Raw genomic sequence first — 23,846 nt, 5'->3', positions numbered from 1 at the left:
GAATTTTATTGCTGACTTTATGGAGGACTATAGTAGCTGTGCAGTTGCTATATATATCTTCCAGTATTTTGACATAAGGCTCTTCTACCCCCTCATTACGCAATGCCTGTATGACTGCTGAGGTTTCCACTGAGTCGAATGCTTTCTCGTAATCAATGAAAGCTATATATAGAGGTTGGTTATATTCTGCGCATTTCTCTATCACCTGATTGATAGTGTGAATATGATCTATTGTGGAATATCCTTTACGAAAGCCTGCCTGATCATTTGGTTGATTAAAGTCTAACGTTGCCTTGACTCTATTAGCGATTACCTTAGTAAATACTTTGTAGGCAACGGATAGTAAGCTGATCGGCCTGTAATTTTTCAAGTCCTTGGCGTCTCCCTTCTTATGAATTAAGATAATGTTTGCATTCTTCCAAGCTTCTGGTACAGTCGAGGTCATAAGGCATTGCGTATACAGGGTGGCTAGTTTTTCTAGCACGACGTCCCCTCCATCCTTCAACAGATCTGCTGTTACCTGATCCTCCCCAGCTGCTTTTCCCCTTTTCGTTGCTTCTAAGGCTTTCTTTACTTCATCTTTCGTTACTGGCGGGATGACGCATTGCTGTGCACTGCTGTCTTTCTCATTGGCGCTCTGATTACATTGGCTACTGTACAGCTCTGTGTAGAACTCTTCGGCTACGTTAACTATCTTATCCATATTGCTAATGACATTGCCCTGCTTGTCTCTTAACCCATTCGCTTCCAAAGCCGGCGATCCGCCGGCCGTTTCGGGCAAGGCCAAACTGCAATAAGCCGGCGGTTCGCCGGCCGCTCCGAAAAAGAGCGTTTTTAAAAGGCCCAGATAGATGGCGCTTCTTTCTACACTGTTAGTACGTTGTTTCGTCTTTTTAACACCAGATGGACATAGTTGTCCAGTATTTCTGAGTTTTGGTTGTTTGAAAAAAAAAAGAAGTTGGCGTCTCCTCTCTTTCTGTTGTCGTTTGCTGCGTGTCGAGCATGGCGTCGAGAAGGAAGAAAGCTCTCACGTGTGAGGAAATTCTCGAGCTGGTGTTCCAAAGTGATGATGAAAGTGACTGTGATGACGATCCAGAAGCTACCTCGGACCACGATAGTGGCGACGATGAGAGTGACGGTGAGAACAGCAGTGGTTGTGAAAGCGATGTGTGTGTACCTGAAGGCACTCCGCTCTCCTGCCCACCACCTTCCAAAAAGCCAAGAAATGAAGATTGCCAGTGGGAGGAAAAAGACCGTTCAGATAAGGTCTCCAAACTGCCTTTTACCGGTAGTCCTGGAGTCAAACGAGGGATCCAGCTCAAAGTAGGTGAGAGTCCTACTGCTTTGGGATTGTTCAACGCACTCCTTGGAGACGATTTTTGGGAGATAATTGCAAGGCACAGCAACGCTTATGCAAGGCAGAAACAGGCTTCTAAGCCAGACCCCACGTGGCATGAAACGACACCAGGAGAGATAAAAGTTTATTTCGCGCTGTGTGTGCTAATGAGCCAGGTACGAAAGAGCAGCATCCAGGCATATTGGTCACAAAGAAGTGTGATCTGCACACCATTTTTTGCGACAGTGATGCCCAGGCAACGTTTCTGGGCGCTCTCCCGATATTTACATCTCTGTGACAGCAACCTTGCAGCAACTGATGACAAGCTGGGGAAGCTACGACCAGTACTGGACTATATCATCAAGTCTATAGGAAGTGCCTACTCTCCAGAAGGTCTCGCTGTGGACGAGAGTTTGATGAAATTTCGTGGTCGTCTCGCATACGTGCAATTCAACCCATCAAAACGAGCCCGTTTTGGTGTAAAGTTTTACAAGCTGTGCGAATCTGCTAGTGGCTACTGCCTGAACTTCTCTGTCTACACAGGAAAATGTGAGCAAACTACCGCTACCATTGGAATGTTGTGTAGCGAGGCCGTCGTCATCAACCTTGTCGGCGATCGTCTCACAGACGGTCACACAATCTATGTGGACAATTGGTATTCTTCACCACTCCTTTTCCTTCACATAAACCAAGCAGGATCAAACGCTGTGGGTACTGTTAGGGTGCACCGTAAGAACATGCCCAAGGAGCTAAAAAAGATGAAGCTAAAAAAAGGCGAGTGCAAGGCCTTCTTCTCGCACGGCATCATGGCTTTGACATGGCAGGACAAGAAGCCTGTCAATATGCTCTCTACGTGTCACAACACAGCCAGTGTGACTGACACCGGCAAGAAAAATCGCCAGAGTGGCCTGCCTGTTTTGAAGCCCCAGGTTGTGCAGGACTACAACCGTGGAATGGGAGGTGTGGATCGAGAAGATCAACAGCTCGCATCCTTTCCTATAATGCGAAGGTACGCAAAAGGATACAAAAAGATATTTTTTTACATCATGGATATCGCTGTTTACAACAGCTACATCCTATCGGCCAAGATCACAGGAAAGCGAGTGAGCTATACAGACTGGAAAGTCGACCTGGCGGAACAGCTCATCGAAGAGACTGTGCTACCGGGATACCGGCGACGAGGCAAATTGCCTGTTGGTGATTCACCGATGCGGTTAGAAGCTTGTGAGTGGGCTCACTTCCCTCGTCAAATCCCACCGAACGCAATCAAGCAAAATCCATCCAGGCAATGTCACGTCTGTAAAGCACACGGGAAGAAGAGCGAGAGCCGGTGGGAGTGCGAGAAATGTGGAGTGGCACTTCACATGCCCGTCTGCTTCAAGACCTTCCACACTCGCAAGGTACTCTGAGTGCAGTGCTTGCGGAAAACATTCCTGAACGAAATAAAACAAAAAATGTTCACGTGGGAGGCAATAGCCAGAGTTATGGAGGTTTCTTTACGATGCCATACACGGCAGTCTGTGGCGCCAAAAGTTGCGCGGAACAGGTCGCGGGAACGGCCGTCGAAGCCGCGGAAGCGAATGGGTTAATGCATACATCTGGTTTTTACCTATGCCTAGTTCCCTCTTCACTGTTTTTAGGCTACCTCCGTTCTTTATAGCATGCTCGATTCTCTCCATATTAAACTTCCTTATGTCGGCTACCTTGCGCTTATTTATTAACTTTGATAGCTCCGTTAGTTCTATTCTATCGGTAGTGTTAGATGCCTTCATGTTTTGGCGCTTCTTAATCAGATCTTTCGTCACCTGAGATAGCTTCCCGGTATCTTTTTGAACTGTCCTACCGCCTACTTCTACTGCGCACTCCGTAATTATTGATGTCAGGTTATCGTGCATTGAATGAACATCAAGATCATCTTCCTCAGTTAAAGCCGAGTATCTGTTTTGCAGCGCTATCCTAAACTCCTGTGCTTTCCCTCTTACGGCTGACTCGTTAATGGTCTTCTTCTTCGCTAGCTTCTTCCGTTCCCTCTTCAAGTTCCCTTCGCACGTTCGGGTCCTGTTGCAACCCCAGCTTTAGCGACTATGGACTAGTGTGCGCGACGCTTTTGGGAGAGCTGCTCGCTGGCCACCGGTGCATTTACAACGTGCACTTAAGCTACTCGGGCCAAATGTTCGGGCTCAAGCCGGGCGCGCTCGCCAACTTGATCCCCAACGGCGCTATAGAGCACTTTCATATGGACGGAGCGCGGATGTCGAGTGGCGAGGCGCATGGCCTTATCAGAGCCATGGTGCGTGGCCAGCCGGCCAGCATAGAGATCTCCAACGTAAAGCTGCGCCCCTGCATAGCGACGATGCTTTCGAATTGCGTCGAGTCGACCGTGACGCTGAGGGAACTGTCCCTCGTTGAGGTCGGCCTCAAAGTGGATGACGTCATGACGCTGTTCAAGACGCTCGAGTCGAGCAAGACGGTGGAATGTTTCAAGCTGGAGGGCAATGCGGTGGGCGTACGAGGAGCGCAGCAGCTTGCGAGTGTTCTTAAAAGAACAAGACGCTGAGGTCGGCAACTGTACAGAAGGCGCAACTCGAGGCCGAAGGGGCGATAGCCATAGTGTCTGCACTCGCGGAGAACACCACACTGACAGTGTTGCGGATTGCGAGCAACTACATCGGAGACGATGCAGCGATGGCGTAGAGGTAGAACATCCGCCTCGCGTGCAAGAGGACCGGGGTTCAAATCCTGGTGCCGCGCAATTCTCCACCGGGTTTAAAAAAAAAAAAGAAAAATCCGCGTGTCGATGGAATTGCATAACCAGGCCTGGAGTGCGGCCTTATCTCGGTGACCAGAACCGACAACGCACTCTCTCACCAGAGCAGGATTTGGCCACCCTAGGGTAGTACTTGGCCACAACCTTCTATGATCAAACCAATTAACCCTCGGCCCTCAGTCCCCAGCGGCTGCAGAGCAACTGACCACGGCGGCGGTCAGACCTGTGACGCAGCGGAGGGTGCTAAGAATCTCTGGCTCCGGACAGGCCGCCATTGGAATCTGAACCTGGCAACGCTTAGAGCTAGAACTTTAGCTAGTGAGGCTAGCCTAGCAGTGCTGTTCGAGGAACTAACGGGAATTAAATGGGATGTGATAGGGCTTAGCGAAGTTAGGAGGACAGGTGAGGCGTATACAGTACTAAAGGACGGACACATACTGTGCTATCGCGGGCTAAAGGATAGACGAGAACTAGGTGTGGGTTTCCTCATTAATAAGGATATAGCTGGCAACGTAGAGGAGTTCTACAGTATTAACGAGAGGGTAGCAGCAATAGTAATTAGGCTGAATAGGAGGTACAAGCTGAAAGTGGTGCAGGCCTACGCACCCACATCCAGCCATAATGACCAGACCGTTGAAAGCTTCTATGAGGACGTAGAATCAGCAATGAATAGAGTAAAAAAATTAGTCTACAACTACTACATAATTTATTATTGAATTTCTTCTTGAAGCTGTTTCGTTTCATCAGCCGAACGACGGCTGTGACGTATATTTGATGTAGCTCAGAGCAGACAACGCTTTTGGGAACATTGTACAGGAGACTGCTTGGCTAATGATACCTAGAGTAGCACAGCGCATGCGCGTGCATGTTCAACTGTTCGTGTATGTGTGTGCACGTGTTTTTGTGCCGGCCCTTTTTTTTTGCGTGCAGAATGTCCATCTCGATGACATTTCGGACTTCAGCACGACACCGTTGGCATCCGCTTCGGACACTTCCCAGCACGCCAAGAAACGACCCGCAGTTCCACAGTTCGTCTTCACCGAAGAGGAACACCACGTGTTTAGAAACATTATGTTGAAGCATCGTGGCGACAGAGAACAAGAGAACGGACAATACCTCGAAAAAGGCAAAGGACGAAGCCTGCGCTCAGCTTTGCGAAGAATACAATACCTTGGCCGGCACATCCACTGTGTGTGTAGCACAATTACGAAAACTGTGGGACAATATGAAGTACCGCTGGAAGAAGTCTGAAGAAACGAGGGAAATCTTTCAGACAGGTGAGCGAAACAGTTTTACATTCAAAAACTGTCCCATACATTTTACTGCATGTTTGCACGTTTCATCTTCAGGCATCATCTTGATCCTAACAATTTGGCATTATTTCTTATTAATGCGAAAAAATTATATGGTTACGTCGCGTCAGCAAAACGTGTCCGCAAATTCCGTCCGCACGATTATTTCGTTTTGTGGAGATAAATGTGCAAAAAAGTTTGAGTTAGGCATGAGCGAGTAGATCTTGAAATGGGGAAAGTTTCGTTGAATTGCAATTAGTTAAATTGAAATAATGAAAATTAATGCTGTTTGAAGCAGGTTTTGTGTGACCGATACAATAAAAAATGATGTAAATGCACGAAAAGGCTTACTTAGTACAAAAACCTGAAATTTAAAAAATGAAAAACAAGTAATAACCAACAAAAAGAAAAATTAAATGAAATAAAAACAATTTCAAACAAAAAAATTAGAAATGAACGGAGGCATAGACGAAAGAGACAGGCTTTCGCATTTTCGCCCTTAAGCAGACGTAAGTGCAATTTTCTAATTTTTCTTATTGTGAAAAACCTTCTCCGCACTACTTTTGAGCAAAACATTACTGGTGTGTGCTGTTCTGGTTAGCTATTTTGTTTGTTTTTCTTTTCAAGCATTGCGTGCTGCACACAGAATGCACTTCATCTCAGTGTGTTACACTGCACAGATGGTGCTGTAGGTGGCCAATGAGTCCGGCAACGGAACTGGTTGGCGCAGTCGCTGACCATATGGCGACAAGAATGACAAATCCATTAGACAGCGACGGAGCCCATGTCAGCGAGGCAGTGCTGTCCCTGCCACCTGCTGCACTATTGGAGGCCATGGTGAACGGCAACGAAACAAGCCGAGGTGACTTTTCCAGTAAATAAAGCTGCCCTCTTTAAATACTAGTTACAACTGTCACGGTTACTTTTCCTCGTGTATCGAGTCCAGAACCTGGGCCTGGGCTGAGAAAGACGTCGTGGAGGGCTATGGATCAATTTCAACTGCAAGGGATTCTTTAGCGCCCGCTTGCATGCCGCAGTGCACGGGCGTTTACACATCTCGCACCTATCGATATGTGGCCGCAGCATTCCGGATTCAGTCCGCAACTGGTGCTCGGCGATCGTGCGGCACTGCAGTAGACGTTAGTTATTTCCTGCTCACTGTATGTCCATGTGCTCAAGCAAGCGGGGCCACATATTTATTAGTACTTCTTGGCGGGCTCGTACTGGGTCCATTTTTCATCACGTCACATATATGTTCAGAAGTTTGTTTTTAGATGTCTACACAATTTGTGACCTATTCGTGACCATGTAAAGGATTTGTTTTTAGTTCTCTGTTATGGTCTGAATAGCCGCTGTTAATGGTCTTATTTGTTTGTTGCATGTCATATCACAGTAGTTTGTATGTAAGCATAAGAGCCCACCAATTTTGTCACTGCATTGCAGAGTTCTCATGAAGGCATTGTATGTGTATGCATGTTTTTACAGGTGAAGTTCCTGCACCCGTCTCAAGGCAGCCAGCACCGTCACCATGGCTGAACAGCCGACCAATAAATGACGGTGCACTTCCTGTTCAGGAAGAGTGCCTCACTGCAGGCAGACCAACAGTGGTCGTGCCAACAGTGGTCAAGCTTGTCTGAAGATACCGAACAAAACCAAAACTGCACGCACGAGGGCAGGTGGCCCCCGTGTTGCTGCGGTTGAGCATACGCTGGCTCCTGAAGTAGCCCCCGGAATCAAGGCTATTGAGCCGAGGAGTGGTGCAAGGAAGAGTTGCATCAACTGGACGTACAACTCCGCAGGAGCCAGATGGCCGAGCAGCGGCTAAAAACAAAATGCAGCGCAAGCTGCTTTCTCTTGATATTGAGATCAGGAAACGGCAGTTGGAAGCAATGAAGCGCTAAATGGAGATATAAAATTTAGTTGTACATATTTGTCTCGGAACACTTCTGTGTATAATTACCAACACTGTCGTCATTTTGATGCAGTCGCACAGTATATCCCCTTCAGCGGCGGCGTGTACAATTGTACACACCAACTTTTGAGGCGCGCCACGCGCAGCGTATTACTTCAACCGGCTTGAAACGCGGTGTGCACATTTGTACACGCTTCCCGAGTGGACAACTAGCGCCATCTGGTTTCAGTACGATGAAGTTGAAGTGCAAACAACTCATCAAGATGGACGCCGGCACGTTTTATGGATCTGCTCGTGAGTGCATTGGAACTTTTTTTTGTTATCGCATAGCAAAAATCTCTATCAAGATAAAATTTCGATCAGCTTATATATAAAGTTCAGTTCTTATGCTGACACGCAGTTTTTGCGGTTTGTGCTAGAGACTGAGCTACGCCACGTTAGGAAAGATGTGTGTGTACAATCGTATACATGGCGCCTCAGGGATGCTTCATCACATAATCTTTTTTCATCTCTGCTTTAAGTCTTCCACTTTTCGTTGTGTACTAAACACTCATTTCGTGTATTTTAGGTCTTCGAGAACATTCTCTTGGCCGACAAAAAGCATCAACTTCGTCGGCTCAAGCGCTTTTGGCGAGAATAGCGGACAGAGATGTGTCGGATGGTGATTTCTCCGATGATGAAGTTGAAGAATGTGCCGGAATTGTGGTGAGTATTTTTTAGCTACTTATGCTTAACTGAAATTTAGTTAGCCGAAACTTTTAGTTCGCATAGTTCAATGTTACCTGTATTTCTCTTGTCATTCGCTGTATGAGCAGTTTTCCAAGTTAAAAAAAAATTAAAACAATCCTAATCGTTGCTGATATTTATTTTTTTTTCATATTAGACTTCAAGTGAAGAGCCTGTGGCGGCACACCATAGCGTCAGCAGCAGTGACGAGGATGAGAAAGAGAATGTTACGCGACTTCCGCCCAAAAGAAAGAAAACGCAGGTGAAGTGGATTAGGAAAGACTTCTCGGCGCAGAACACTGCATGCTCCTTTGTCCCCAGAGGCGGATCGGCTCCCTTAGAGCCGCTTGAGTACTTTGGCAAGTACTTTACAGAAACGGTTTTTGTTGATCTGGCTCATTACACCAACATGTATGCTCTACAGAGAGACGGAGCTGAGCTGAATGCCACACCAGAGGAGATCAGTTTTTTTTGGCATTATGATGCGCATGGCACTCCTCAAATTTCCTCGAGTGCGCATGTATTGGCAAGAGGACACAAAAATACCCACCATTGCTGAAGCAATGACCTGCAAGCGATTCTTCAAGCTTCGAGCAGCGCTACAAGTGACTGACTCAAATGCTCCAAGGGAATCTACTAATAACAAGTTTTGGAAAGTGACCCCAATTCTTGATGCAGTGAGAAGTCGATGCCTGAATTTGGAACCGCTCGAAGAGGCCAGCATTGATGAGCAGATGGTGCCTTTTACAGGGAGGGTCCCTGCAAAACAATTCGTAAAAAACAAGCCCAATCCTGAAGGCATCAAAGTGTTCGTACGCTGCAGTTCAGATGGCATGGCTCACGATTTCGAGTTCTACCAAGGTAAAGGCACTGGTGCGAGCACAGACCATTCATACTTGGGCCTTGGCGGATCTGTGGTAATGCGTCTAGTAGAGCACCTTCCTCGCGGCCAGAACATCAGATGTTTTATGGATAATTACTTTTCGTCAATGCCACTGTTTCGAGAGCTCAAATTGCTGGGTATTTTGGCCTCTGGCACGATCAGGTCGAACAGGCTTCTTGGCTGCGAGCTGAAAAGTGACAAGGAATTGAAGAAGGAAGGGCGTGGAAGTCACGATTTCAGCATTACAGAAGAAGAGGACGTAGTCATAGTGCGGTGGCATGACAATGGTCCCGTTAACATGGCCTCCACACTTGTAGGACTGGGTAATCTCACAAAGGTAAAACGATGGAGTGAATCAGCAAAAGAACATGTCGACATAGACTGCCCGCAAGTAATCGCTGAATACAACAAATTTATGGGTGGTGTCGACAAGCTCGATTTCTTGATGTCCTTGTATCCACTCTACACAAGGACAAAAAAGTGGCCAGTAAGGGTCATTTCTCACTTCATTTCATTTGCTGTTTGCAACAGCTGGATCGAGTACATCCGCAATGCGAATGAAGAGACACTCCCCAGAAAAGAAATGAAGGATGTGATGGCATTCCAATCGGATATTGCGAGGAGCTTGATTGCAAGCAACAAGAGTGCACCACCCAGGCGGGGGAGACCAAGCACCTCCACTCCAAAGCCCGTTCGGCAGTCACACGGCGGTACGCCCATGCCAACGAACACAACGAGATTCGACGGTACCAACCACTGGCCAATGCACACGACTGCTAACTTTCCACAAAGGTGCCGAAACACAGGCTGTGCTTCCAAATCACGCATTTGTTGTCGCAAGTGCGGAGTTTTTCTTTGCCTCAGCTCAGCAAAAGATTGCTACGACGAATTCCACCACAAAAACTGAGGTGGGATCGGAGCACTCAAGTGGAGAGGCTTGAGAAAAGCACTCTAAAATACTTGTTAACGGTTTAGTACACACGAAAATCACGGTTTCTACAAGAACCGGTAGTTGGCCTATTTTTCGGTCTTGAGGCGCCATGTGCACAATTGTACACAGCAAGAAAAATTTTTGTATGTAAAATAAACAAATTTTTAATCTTAACACTCGTTTTGGGTGATTTCTTAGACTATTTATAAAGGATTTAAAATTTTGCGGTTGTTTTTTCTTAATTCGCGCCTGAAAGGGATATGCTCATTCCTCCAGTTTGTAGAAAACAATGTTCTTTATTTAACACACTGCACATGTATAAACAGCACAAGGAAATATAACATGGAAAGGATCAAGGAGTAAAAAAAGGAGGTAGCCTAAAAGCGGCCAAAAGGAAATCCGTCGTTGGCAGAAATTGGAAAGCGCCATAGTCGTTCACAAGGAAACTGACCAAATACCAGTTGTGAAGGGTGTCACACCGGGAGACACGTTCTCTTCACTACTATTCACCACGTGCTTCCACGATATTTTCAGAGAACTGGAGAGGAAACAACTGAGGATGAAATTTAATGGCGAATGCCTTAATAATCTGAGATTTTCTAAGCATGATCGAAGACAAGCAAAGGAAGAAGAACGGTGGGTGTAAAAAATGAATAATGAGATATTCAGTAATGTTAACACTCGGAACAAAACAGCCTACGAGAGACAGTTCAGCATTGAAAGTTGTAAGGTAAATGCATCTATTTAGAGCATGGTAACCACAGATCCACACCACATGTGGAAACTAACTAGAAGAATAAGAATGATGGTGCAGCGCATTTGGCAGGCACTCTCCAGCCATGAATGGCAGTTTACTAGTATTCCTCAACAGCCATATCTTGTGGGGCAAAGCCTATAACCTATAGGGCTGATATAGTGCAGCGAACTATGAAAAAGAAATGATAGATGTAGCGGTTAAAGTGCAGAATGAATGAGAATAAATGCGAGTTATACCCCTGTCACACGGGACGTTGAATGTCATTCGCAGCGAATGACATTCACAACGAATGTCATTGCCTGCTGGCGTTCCCGTTCTACACGGGTACACAAAATGGCATTTGCAAATGATGGCGATGTCCATCGGCTAACTGCTATGACAGCAGAACGTTACAAATCATGCTTTTCATACACATATTTTATGTTTATTGCTAGTATCACACTGTTACACATTAATATACTCTTTAAAAATTTTTCGCAACGCCTTGCGGCAGCAATAGTCAACAAGCAATCCACTGAAATATCCAAAGCAAGACAGGCTCAAAGCCGCTCACGATCCCTCCCGTACATGCCGCCCGCGCTGCCGGCACTATGGAGGGCTGCGAAATTGGTGCCGAATTCTTGACAGTCGCTGATGAGCAACAGTGCAAGCGAACATTGCTTGTTCTAGAGCTGTTACGAATGAAGCGCCGAAACCGGTTGCAGCGGCTGAAGCTTGCGATTCAAGAACGCGCCAAGAGGACGAGAGATTTGGAGCTGCGTCTGCTGGCCAATACGTTCACGTCGGCCGCTGTTTGGGCTTCCACCTCATCAGGCATTATCCGTGAGCGATGGGCCTTCCCAAGAAACGACACACTACGTAACCTGGGTGAATGTCATTTCAAGCAAGCGTTCCGCGTGAGTCCTGCCACATTCAGGTATCTGGTGGAATCGTTTCAGTGCGTTTTGCAGCGGGAAGTGACGAACATGCGGAAACCAATTTCCTTGGAGAAACGCGTAGCCGTTGGCTTGTACCACCTGTGTTCCAGCGCCGAGGACCGGACAGTAGCACACCTGTTTGGCATCGGCCGCTCTACTGTGAACATTGTCGACAGGGAATTCTGCCGAGCAGTCGTTGACGTTCTCAAAGGCGCCTGGGTGCACATGCCGAGAGAGGCGGAGGTGGCCGAGCACATGCGCGAGTGTTACGCTGTCACTGGTTTCCCGCAGGCCATCGGCGCACTAGACGGCTGCCACTTTGCCATTTCACCGCCCAAGAAAGACGCAGCTGATTACTATAACTACAAGGGATGGTAGGTATTTTTTATGTTGCTCTTAAATTTTGAATAGCAGTTCAGGGCAAAGACAAAAGAGCAGATGGCCGAAAACAGCGCTGTTCTTTATTGCACAAATCATCAAGTAGAACTTAATGAAAGCAGCTGCCATAGAATTAACTTTATTTTTAAAAAATGCTGATAGTGTGGCATATGCAGCTTGTCCATTAAAATGCACGGTGTTTTATCGGGCATTTCGTTTTCTCTGTACGTGCCAAGTGGCACACGAGAACTTTCGTTTTTTTTTTCTTGCACAATGAATAGCATGCAAGATCTAGCATCTGTGCCCGATATTTCTTCCTTCACGCTAGTGCAGCAGGTATTTTCAAGAATTCTTGTGTGCCCAATTTTAACTGTCAGCTGGCAGTTGAAAATTATGCTCACAAAAAAGTCAACTTGCAAAGCATCTTTAACCAGTGTTTTTTTTTAGGCAGCAAAATGACCTATGAAACCTGTATAAATGGAAATTTTTCTGTGTATAATTCATTGGTATTTTTAAGCTCATGTTGACAGGATGCTTATATTTTGCAATTCACTTCAGACAGTTTCTGCACCGTGCTGGTAACCTTTTTTTACATGCAGGTACAGCATCATACTGCTATCAGTCGTTGACCACCACTACCGTTTCCTGTACCTGAACGTGGGGAGCCCGGGCAGGTGCCATGACGCCCATGTCTACGGCCGGTCACGGTTGAAGAAACGTGTGGAGAGTGACCGTTTCAAGTCGCCTGTGTCAGTGATTGAAGGAACTCCAGTAGCACAGATCATACTCTGTGACCAGGCATTTCCACTGACGCCGCATTTACTCAAGCCATATGCTAATGCCCCAAACGGTTCCAAGCAGGCAATTTTTAACTATAACCTGTCAAGGTCAAGGCGAATTGTGGAGAATGCGTTTGGTCGTGTGAAGGCCCGCTTCAGGTTTATCATGAAGAGAATGGAATGTAAACTGCTGAATGCAAAACAGGCCATTAGGGCGTCCTGCACGCTGCACAACATCTGCGAAGCCTTTCGAGATAATGTGGAGGAGCAGTGGGTGCAGGACGTGCACAACTATAATGCATTGTACGAGCAGCCCTCACACAACACTGATGCTTGCACTGCTGAAGGCCAAGATGTAAGGGCCGCACTTGCCGAATACTTCTGGAAACTGGCCCAATCCTCCCACTGATACACATGCAGCTCAAGAAAACACTTTTATTTTTCTAAGTATTTAAGAAGCGCTTCAGTCAAGCGTTTTTCTGTGGCAGCTGATTCACGGAGAATATCCAGCTCCATTCTGCGTAGCTCCATTTCTTCTTTCCGGCTTTCTTTGATGTCGGAGCACAACTGCCGGTTCGTGTTTACTAGCTCCGCCAGCAGACTCTTTTGGGTGGCATGCCGGCTTGGCTTTGCGGCTCGGCGACTTGCTGCCACTAGTTGGGCCCTGCTGCTGTCTGTCCTCTGTGTCTGCTGTTTGCGATGAAGATGACGAGGGCAGTGCAGCAGACTCGAACAGCACGTCGTGTGCTGGTGCCGGAGGTGTCCTACCAGCAGTGGCATCTGTTTCAAATTCTTCATCACCTGATAGTGCTGTGGTGCCATTTTGCATGCTATCAATTATCTGAAAAAGCAAAAAATATACTGCATGTAAACATATTTGTGCTTCCAACGATACGTACGCAGCTCAAGCAAACACTTAATTTTTCTAAGTACCTGAGAAATAATTACCTGTTGCATGCAGCCTTCACAATCTGAACAGGCGTATTAAACCAATTCCTATATTGAATATTCTACGCTACTTTAGCATTTTGTGGTGAGTGTGACATTTCTCATGTGAAATTTTCATTCATGTGTACATCTTTACTCATTCGCAAGCGGCGCTGTGAGTAATGAATAAATATGCCAAGTTTCCATGTGTCATGCCATAGAGGATCAATGCGTCTGCTTCCTGATAAGTTACAGAAAACAGAAGAGGTCTTCCTCACGCTGGGTTCACAGCTAGGAGCCCTACATTGAGCTACAGAAGCGCACTTACCATCTCAACAGTGGCACCATCGCCACCAATTGTCTCGTCTACTAGGCTGCTGTCGTTGACAGGCAAGCAGCCAAGAAATTTGGAAATATCTTTGTAGAAGCGCCACGTGATGGCACCTTGACCCGTTGTTTTTCGGCTCAGCAACCTGCAAGAAACGTATTACTTTGTTGCAATGGTGTTTGTAAGCTGCAGAGGACTCTACATGACTGCTGCTAGGAAAACAATCACCTCTTCTCAACATGCAGTCACTGTTGATCTGCCGAGCAATGTATTGCATGTATGTTACTTTCAATGCTTACACTATTACTACTGCTTCCACTAGGACCAGTGCCGAAGTAAATATTTCGGCAGCTCAATGCTTCTGCGCAAAATGAATTTATGTGCCCATCTTTTATGCACCAGGCAGTCGCCACAGGGAATGGTTTAGAAAAGGTTTGGCATCCGAGATTCAAGGTAAAAGTCAAGATGCCTTGCAAAAAGAACTAAAAAATTAGACTGAAGTTGTGCGATAAATATTACGCACAAATGCATTAAGCATTTGCAAACCTGCCTTCAGCAAACGCAGATATCACTACATCGTAGCGGCGTATGTTCAGTCACGACTAAAGGCATGAATATCGAATGGTGACACATTACTTTTAATTAGCGCCGACTCAACGGCGAAACACAATAGCACGACTGTTTTTCGTACTGTTTTAAAACGTGGCGCTCTAGCACAAGCTGCTCAATACCCTCAGAGGTTCGGCACGCGAAAAATATCGATCGACGATGCAGGTGTGCAGCCTCGCATCTGATAACAGCACTCCTGCGGTGAATGAGCAGCGCACTGTAAGGCAAAACAAAATGAAGGGTGCCACTTACCGGTACCTGTTTCCAAGGTTTTCAATCTTGGATTTTATCTCTTTCACAGTCTTCTGAATACCCTGTGCACACAGGCACTCCGCAATAGAAATATATACGCGCATGTTGCGTTTCGCGCGGCGCAAATCGCTCAGGTGGTCTTGCCACACTTTAATTAGTGCCCGCGTTTCGTCGTCAGTCCAACACGCCTTCTGCTGGGCTGGCGAAGCTACAGAGTTGTTTTCCATTGCGAGCACTGAAGGGAAATGGAGTGAAGACCACGCTACTCAGGCAAGATGGAGGACGGTTTGTAAACAAGCGCGGCCGTCTCTACAGTAACTGGCGGCGACTGGGAACAAGAGTGTATACTTCGTCTCACAAGATGTTTGCAGCACTACGGAAGGTAGAGCTCTCTCGTCCAATCAGGGCTGCAGAAACGCAGAAAATAGTCCCTCGAATATTTGAGGAGTGTATGACTATTAATCAAAACAATAAGCATTGCAACTAAAAACATGATTTGGACAGGTATATTTAAATGGTAGGGAGTGTTTCAATCACTGGTGAAATTACCAGACAAAGCCCGTACGGACACAGCTCTGCGGAGGCCTGCTGCGAGGTAGTGATGCGTCGCCACTTTCCAACATGGCGTCGGACGAGTCTGTTGTGTCTCCTGTGTGCTCTACACCGACAGTGCGCTGTTTCCCCAAGCAGGCGAAGCAGGTGGCTTTAAATGTTCTTGAAGCGCTTCGCGTCGAGTGCGGGGGCAGTTGGAGTACAAATGCGCTCATCAAGAGGACGGCAAAGCTCACGCAGGTGAGCGAGCGAACGCTTTACAAGTGGACAACGGAGACGTTGAACGCGGGCCGAGTGTTGTCACCGAAGAAGCGTGCTGGCGGAAGAGGCCGCGAGCGGACGAAGAAGCTGGACGATTTTGACCTGAGCGTGTTGCGAAGGGTGGTACACACCTTTTTCCAGAGAGGGGAAATTCCAACTATCGCGAAGGTGGTTGCGCATTTCGAAGAGGACGAAACGCTACCGACCGTGTCCGCAGCGACAATGCAGAGGATGTTGAAGAAACTTGGCTTCCGATATAAGAAGCGCTCTCGGAATGCGATGTTAATCGAAGCGACGCACATTGTGCAGTGTCGCCGCCGGTACCTGCGCCAGATAGCGGAGCTGCGACGCCGGGGTAGGCCTATTTTCTTCACCGACGAAACGTGGGTTAACGCCGGCCACACGCGAAGTCGAGTGTGGACTGACTGCACCATCCAATCTGCACACCAAGCGCATCGATCCGGACTGTCGACTGGTCTACAAAACCCCAGTGGCAAAGGTGGCAGGCTTATTGTGACGCATTGCGGTAGTGAGCAAGGTTTTGTCGAAGGCGCAGCGGAAGTTTTCCGAGCGAAGAAAAACTCGGGCGATTACCACGAGGAAATGAACGGGGAACACTACGAAAACTGGTTCTCCAGGAGACTTCTCCCACTACTACCACCCGGCAGCGTTATAGTGATGGACAACGCGCCATATCATTCTGTGAAGCAGGATAAAGTGCCGCGGATGAGTAGCCTCAAAAAGGACATACAGGCTTGGCTGTCCGGAAAAGGTGTCGCGTGGAGCAGCGGCATGGTGAAGGCCGAGCTCATGCAGCTTGTCAGCAATGTGAACACAGGTGGGGAGCAATACCGTGTCGACTGCATTGCTAAAGCTGCTGGCCATCTCGTTGTGCGCCTGCCACCGTACCACTGCCAACTGAACCCGATAGAGCTTTTCTGGAGCGACGTCAAGGGTTTCGTGGCCAGCCAAAACAAGACGTTTAAGCTCCAAGACGTCGAGCCTCTGGTTTGGCAAGGCATCACGCAAGTGACTGTTGAGAAATGGAAGAATTACGTGCAGCATATTATCAGTGAGGAAGATGTGATGAGAAAACTGGACCACATCATCGACGATGTTGTTGACCAGGGACCGGCCATTGTTGTCAACCTGGAGGACGACACAACCAGCAGTGCTGAATTCAGTTGTTATGAGGACGATGAGATGATCGAACCCGTTTAACGTGCGTTGCCTCTCGCGCAGCACATGGGCTTGTTTTGCATTTCGCCACCATCGACACTTGGCTGCCTCGGCACGCTGGAGTAAATAAATTTACATGCACATGACACGATTACTGAAATTTACTGCGACGCGACAACAGAGGAACTGATGAGAACAGTACCCTGGCTGTCTCACATATATCGGTGGACACCCGAACCGCGCAGTAAAGGAAGGGATAAAGGAGGGAGGGAAAGAAGAAAGACAATATCTCGGTGGACACCCGAACCGCATCGTAAAGGAAGAGACAAAGGAGGGAAAGAAGCGAGAGAAAACTGAAAATTGAAAGTTGGATTTTGAGGAAAGGCGCGCTGCGCCATGGAACACCTGTGGCTCGGTGCTACTATAAATAGAGGTAGAAAGAAGCCACCTGGACATCAGGAACACACTAATGTAGTGCGCGCCATCCTGATTGGACGAGAGAGCTGTACCTTTCGTAGTGCTGCAAACATCTTGTGAGACGGAGTATAATTGCGCAAATCGCTTGAAATACCTTATTTTACATCAAAAAAATGATTCAAAAGTTCATTGCAGCAATTAAAATAAAGTTTTCTTTGAATACGTTTTGTTATCACTAACCAGTTTTGTAATTTTTCGCCAAGCCGCTGTCGTCGAGATTACACAGGTCGCGCGTGCATGAGTTCGGGAAACTCATTCAATGGGCGAATGTCGTTAGCTGTGAATGTCATTGACTGTGCCCGTGTAGCAGCGAAAAAAACGCCATTCAAACGTAATGTCATTCGCTGCGAATGACATTCAACGTCCCGTGTGACAGGGGTATTAGTGACATCCTAGCTGGAATCAAGAAGAAATGGGCAAGGCATGTAATGTGAATTCAAGATAAATGCTGGGCTATCGGTAACAGAATGGATCCCAAAAGAAGGCAAGCATAGCAGAAGGCGACAGAAAGTATGGTGGGCTGATGAGATTAGGAATTCTGCAAGAACAAGGTGGCCGCAGCTGGCACACACACAACACAACTTTGTGCTGCCGCGACTGCGGCAGCACAAAGGCCGCGGTGTGATGAGACAGCAATTGGTGCCGCGACCGCGGCAGCACGGAGGCCGCAGTGCAGCGGAGCAACCCGCTGGCGGGCTGCAAGCGCCTGCCCCCCATCACCAGCTTTCGGGGGCCGCGCCCGCACCTCGCCCCACGGATCAGGCAGCCGGGCACCGAGGACCCGCTTTGGCCGGGACAGCCTGACACCGGTGTCGGTCCGTCGCATCAGGCCGGCGATGCGCCACCTCGCTCCTACGGGAGCCGACAGCTGCGTACTGTTCGGAGTGCGGCGACTTGGTCGTCAGCCGGCGCACGCACGTCGCGTCCAGCTACCACCGGCAGCACCTGGAGGGGAGCAACCTTGACGCCGAGGTGGTGCGGGCCCGGATGGCTTGGGACCCTGTGTTCGCGACCAGTGTGCTTGGGGTGGAGATCGCCCCGAGCCCTGGTCGCACAACCCGGGCCAGGGACCGAGCCTCCTGGCGCGACGCCATCCCCAGAAGACGACGAGATCGGGGACATGGTAATGGATATTAATCTGCTGGGGGACTTATAAGCGGCAAATAAAGGTAACGACTTTAATGAGATCATTGCAGTCTACCGTCCGCTGAACTCAGGGGGCGTTCGGTCTTTAGGGACGAGGAGTGTGGGAGTTTCGGAGTGCCGCACCCTTCCCTGGCCGGCAAGGTGCACCGTGGAGACGTAGGAAAGCGGACGCTTTCCTCCTTCCCCACGGGCGAGTAGCCAGAAGGTCTGCTCGAGAACGCTGCGCCGCCTCCTTCCTCAAAAACCGGTCGCAAGCGCGCACTGCCAGGCGTCGCCACAGCGGTTGCTGATTGGCCGAATGTGACAACAGGCAAGTGCGCCGAGATCGGCGGGTACCGGTCGTGGCTGGACGAAGAGAGACTTCAGCGAGCCGCGACAGCGAGAGGACGTCAGGTAATTACCTCCCTTCTTCGGTCTTTGTTGTCGCCATCTTGCCCCGTCAGCCGCACGACCAAGCCAGACGGCAAGGGTCGCAGGTCAAGCATCCAGCAGCCAGCGACATTGGGAGAACCCAATACACGTTTGACCCCGGGCAAAGCGCCCTGTTTCGTGTTGTGTTTATTTCGCATTTCCGCTGCGCCGTTGTGAGAACGGCCGCGCGTGGTGCGCGATACCGGGAGCTCGGAGTTCACGGCCTAGACCTCAAAGGAGGCTCGACGGCCTAGTAAGAACCCCACACACTATACAACACCAGATTCGGATTATTCCAGTATTCCATGCTCAGTTCTTCCTTCTTGCCTTTTGATGGCTGTTTCGCCTTTTGCACTAAAGGCTGTCAAGCACTGCAGTTTATTTTTATACAAGAAGAATTTTCGCTAGACTGAAAGATATAAATATAGCCCGTATTAAAATTTCTTTCAAAGATATGAAAAAAGGGCGGGTGAAGCAAAATCACAGAATGTTATGACTTCGTCCCAACGGCGTCCACAAAGTAGAGGTAAGAGACAACGCGTGGAAGTGTACGATGACTTCAGAAAGACTTGCGTGCACCGCTTTTTTTTTTGCCACAATGAGATCCTGACTGTGAAGAGGATTTCTGCCGATTTCAACCCTAGCTTCAGTCCACTGATCTCATGGACCGACTACTCCACAACATAAGGTCTAGGAGTGACAGGATGGGCTAGTCACCAATACTTCGCAGCAAAGGTACCTCCTGCATGACAAGAAGAAGAATGGCCAAAAATCTTCTACCTGGATGAAACATGGATGATCACAGGACACAATCTCAAAATGTGTGAATGGACACTACTGTTGCTTTCTAACGCAACGCCTACATGCATGGTCTGATGATGGAGCAGCTGTCACAGAACAGCCAGCAGCTGATCTTGATGCACATCGCCAGCAAGGATACCTTCAGTGATGGCTGCTTCGCCTTTCATGCTAAAAACCCCTCCACAAAGCACCTACAAGTGCAGTCATGCGATGATGCACAGTAGCGTATGTCAACTTCACGAAGTTAGCATTCTAGTCTTGATGGTGCACTGCTTCTTTTGGTGCAGTGAGGCCCTGACTGAAGAAAACTGCCACTGATCTCAAGGCTAGAGGTGATGTTACAATCAGTTCATAGTGATTACATAGTGAGTAAAAAAATTACCTTATTTTTCCTTCATGTGTTTCTCTGTGCAGGCTTTCCAGGGTTAACCACGTTGGCAGGGACGTAAGCATACATTCCCGAAACTGTGTCCTTCGTAAGTCGTGTAAAACAGAGCAAGGAACACATAGACCCTGCAGTCAGTTTTATCATCGGGTGTGGAGGCAGATGTAGCAATTGCTGTCAATGTAGAGGTGAGCATGGCTGCGGTGCCATCCGCCAAGCGCAAGCGCCCGAGTGCGTTTCCCCTGCAGGCGGTAACAACACAGCCATTGCCACCCAAGAAAACAGTCACCATAGCCAAACTTCTGCCACGGCAGAACATGCTCATTGCATTTCAACAGTTGCCAACGTGACGTTTGCCACTGTAGAAGTGGCTAACAATGCAAGTGGCTACATGATGTTGGTCTCTTTACATTGCATCTATTTGCTGTGCTTCTCAGCAGTACTTCCATGCCTTCTAGGAGTGGCAGCTGTCGTTACTTCTTTAGCTCTAATGAAGGTGAAGCGTGGTTCTGTTTCTCACAACCATACCAACAGCATTTCGAGGTTTGTTTCACAATTTTAGATTAGATGCTTTAAGGGGGGACGTGGCATTCGGGATCAACTTTCCTATTTCTTCATGGATTCTGATAAAAATTGGCAGGTTTACTGGTAATGTTTCTGTGATATCACCATAAAAATTTCAAACTGATATCTCAACAATGTTCTTATTTAAAAAATTTTCCTCCTTTTCATCTTGTACCATGCTTGAGCGACTTACAAAATAAGATAGAAGACTTCCTCAAAGTGTGTTGCATTCCAAAATGAATGGATGAGGTCGTGACATTAAGATTTTTTTATTTACAATGTAAAAGTTTTTAGTTTTGATATTTTATGAGCAGACATTACAATGGGCACCTAAACAGTGAACAACTAGTCGAATCAGTAAGTCAGCAAACGGGATGCCGGAAAAGCAAGAATGTCACGACCTGAAACATTTCTCAAGGAATGCAGCGAAAAAAATCGTATCAAAATAGCCCCTGCGGTCGCAAAGAAATCAGCGAAACAATCAGAGCAAATGACAAAAAAAAACAGTTTTGAGAAAATGGCTTCCGAAGTTGCACCTTGTATTTCACTCATCAAAAGGCACCGGGGTTGTAGTCTTTTGTGTCCTTTTTAACACGGGGCTTCTTGGATGCCTTGCCTCGAGATTGAAGTGCTTTCGCTGCCTTTCTTTTCCGCAAGGCGTCCTTTTTCGCTGCTCTGCGAAGAGCATGTTGGCCAGTTTGCAGCCCAAGTGTCGAACAGTACTCTGTGTAAGCACGGCGGGTCCCTGCATCGAACTTGCAAACCGCTTCGTTGAGAGCTGTCTCTGTTGCAGTCAAAGATGCGTTTTTATCTTTTGGCAGCAGCGACCAAATTACTGAATGAAGGCTTTCAGCCGCATTCTGCGTTTTTTCCCCAGACAACGGGTCAGGAGCTGGACATCCGATAGCCGCCGGTAAACAGGCAACAATGCATCTGTGACATGCCTTGCAAGCTGGTACAGTCAAATCCCGTTACAACGAACACCATATTAACGAACATTTCAGATTAACGAACTTTTAAGAAATCCCACGCCGACTGCTTATAGTTTCAAATGTAAAAATATTTCACTACTATGAATTTCAGAATAACGAACATTTCAGAATAACGATCGTTATTTAATTTCCATGTCATCTTAACAACACCTCAGTACTACGAACTCATATCCCAAAATGCGAGGATTCTTAGATTTCAGTGTATCCGTCACGGCAGCCGGAGCTCCAAGCTAGCAGACGACGCAGCGCGAAGAGCAGGCGCCTTGCAACTTGCTTCCCGCAAAAACCTGAGATGGCGCGGGAGGAGAAACATGCGGGCGGAGACTTTTTTTTTTCCTTCTCCGTTGCAGTATGCATCACGTTTTTCTTGCTTGTTTTTTCAGTTGTTCGCATGCTGTCACCCGTGTCAGGCCTGTCCATCTTGTTTTTCTTCTGGTTTTTATTGTGTTCGAAGTGCGTGCCGGCGATCGCGTTGCCATGAGCTCAACAACTCCAACCACGCGGAAGAAGCGAAAGCAGTTTTCTTTGAGTGAGAAAGTAGGCATTCTTCGCGAGATAGAAGACGGGAAGAAGCAATCCGTCGTGGCTAAAGAACGTGGAGTGGCGCGGTCGACGATCGCCACGATTCTCAAAGATAAAGAGAAAATCTTTAGGCACCAGCAAGAATCTCAGCTTACCCCATCAAGGAAGCGACTGCGGCTTGGCGATTTCCAGAATATTGACGCAGCAGTGCTGACTTGGTTTAAAGACGTGAGAGCACAGAATGTGCCCGTGTCAGGCCCAATGCTGCAGGAGAAGGCGCGGCAGTTCGCTGCAATTCTTGAGGTTACCGGCTTCGAAGCGTCTTCTGGCTGGCTCCACCGTTTTCGCCAACGAAACGGCGTAACCTGGCAGTCTGTGTCTAGCGAGGAGAAGGCAGCAGATGAAGCAGCAGCAGCCACGTGGAGGGAGGAAAGCTTCCACGAAATGGTCAAGTCTTACGCAGCAGCTAATGTTTTTAATGCAGACAAGACTGCCTGCTTTTATCAGCTGCTCCCGGACAAGACAATGCATTTTAAAGGAGAACAGTGCAGAGGCGGCAATAAGTCGAAGCTTCGCGTCACCGTGCTGTATTGCTGCAATGCAGATGGCACTGAAAAGTTGAAGCCTCTGGTGATCGGGAGGTTTTCGAAGCCGCGCTGCATGAAAAATGTAGTGTCGCTGCCGTGCCATTATAGGGCCAATCAGCGTGCCTGGATGACCCGCGAGCTCTTTTCTGAGTGGCTGCTGACGGTAAACGAGAAGATGAGGAAGGAGGGGAGGCACATTTTGATGATTGTCGACAATTGCTCGGCGCACATTGTCAACATACGGCTCACGAATGTGCGTCTCGAGTATCTGCCACCGAACTGCACGTCAGTACTTCAGCCACTGGACCAAGGAATAATAAGGAGCGTGAAGTCGCACTTCCGGAAGCGCCTTGTTCAGCAGCTGCTCATCAACCTGCGCCTGCAGCGCTCGACAGCCATCAACGTCCTACAGGCTGCGGAAATGCTGACAGGCGCATGGTGGAGCGTCACGTCCACCACCATCCAAAACTGCACGAAGAAGGCCGGCCTGACGATCACAGATGGCCAACCACAAACCGATGAACCGGCAGCGGAGGACAGTTCGAGCGAGCTTTGGAGCGAGGTGGCCGAGCAGCTAGCCGTCGATCCTTCAGTCACATTTGACGACTATGTCCAGTGTGACGAGGCGACGTGGACCTCAGCGGAGCTTACCACTGGTGACATACTGCAGAGCGTCCAGGGCACGGCGACTCAAGATGAGGAATGCAGCGACGACATGGACGATGACGTTACGGCAGCACCCGAAGACCGCGACGAGTCCGTGTCGGCCACAGATGCGTTGGACTGCTTGCGAAAACTCCGCATATTTATAGCCAAAAGCGGCACAGCGACCGAAGGCGTGCATAAGAATGCGGACGGTCTGGAATCATTCGTTCTGCAGAGTCTCTGCTGCACCCGTCAGAAGACGATCACGGACTATTTCAAATAAATGTGCCTTGTCCGACGATCACGTGTGCATTGTGTGAGAAACGAGTTCAAGGAGGTACCGTTTCAAAGGTAGGACGTTTGCGTTACTGTAATGCTATTGTTATGGCTAATTTTTGGGCTTTCACTATAACGACCTTTCAGAATAACGAACGTTTTCCCGCGGTCCCCTGAAGTTCGTTGTAACGGGGTTTGACTGTACTTGTGGGAGGGCAGAGGTTTGCCCTCTGCTTTTGCAGCCTGGTGTTGGC

At 48.1% G+C, this 23,846-nt stretch overlaps 3 protein-coding genes across 5 annotated transcripts in view; 1 reads left to right on the top strand and 2 right to left on the bottom strand.

Moving 5' to 3' along the window:
- LOC144111257 (uncharacterized) overlaps positions 1 to 23,846 on the bottom strand; it is a 168,328-nt gene that overhangs the window by 92,042 nt on the left and 52,440 nt on the right. Inside the window, exon 3 of one of the 3 annotated variants that reach the window (XM_077644488.1) lies at positions 20,016 to 20,093. The exons of the other annotated variants lie outside the window; for them this stretch is intronic. Within the exon in view, the coding sequence (XP_077500614.1) occupies positions 20,016 to 20,093 (78 nt within the window). Of the gene's footprint in view, positions 1 to 20,015; positions 20,094 to 23,846 lie in introns of those variants that run through there. 3 annotated transcript variants of the gene reach the window in all.
- On the top strand, positions 11,195 to 13,087 carry LOC144110802 (uncharacterized). Its single transcript, XM_077643894.1, has 2 exons — positions 11,195 to 11,895; positions 12,499 to 13,087. The coding sequence occupies exons 1-2, from the start codon at positions 11,195 to 11,197 to the stop codon at positions 13,085 to 13,087; spliced, it is 1,290 nt and encodes a 429-aa protein (XP_077500020.1).
- LOC144111256 (uncharacterized) lies at positions 13,109 to 15,508 on the bottom strand. Its single transcript, XM_077644485.1, has 3 exons — positions 14,795 to 15,508; positions 13,934 to 14,078; positions 13,109 to 13,519 (listed from the first exon to the last, which is right to left on the bottom strand). Exons 1-3 carry the CDS (start codon positions 15,019 to 15,021, stop codon positions 13,172 to 13,174), a joined length of 720 nt encoding a protein of 239 aa, XP_077500611.1. The 5' UTR covers positions 15,022 to 15,508; the 3' UTR covers positions 13,109 to 13,171.

Source organism: Amblyomma americanum, chromosome 11 (genome assembly GCF_052857255.1).
Source record: "Amblyomma americanum isolate KBUSLIRL-KWMA chromosome 11, ASM5285725v1, whole genome shotgun sequence".
Taxonomy (NCBI): domain Eukaryota; kingdom Metazoa; phylum Arthropoda; class Arachnida; order Ixodida; family Ixodidae; genus Amblyomma; species Amblyomma americanum.
This window is presented reverse-complemented; position numbering and strand designations above follow the sequence as displayed.

Coding starts and splice junctions, on each gene's coding strand:
- LOC144110802 (XM_077643894.1), top strand. CDS start 11,195: ATGGAGGGCTGCGAAATTGGTGCCGAATTCTTGACAGTCGCTGATGAG. Junction 11,896..12,498: donor TACTATAACTACAAGGGATG/GTAGGTATTTTT, acceptor TTTTACATGCAG/GTACAGCATCATACTGCTAT.
- LOC144111256 (XM_077644485.1), bottom strand. CDS start 15,021: ATGGAAAACAACTCTGTAGCTTCGCCAGCCCAGCAGAAGGCGTGTTGG. Junction 14,079..14,794: donor AACCTTGGAAACAGGTACCG/GTAAGTGGCACC, acceptor CGTTTCTTGCAG/GTTGCTGAGCCGAAAAACAA. Junction 13,520..13,933: donor ATGGTGCCACTGTTGAGATG/GTAAGTGCGCTT, acceptor TTGCTTTTTCAG/ATAATTGATAGCATGCAAAA.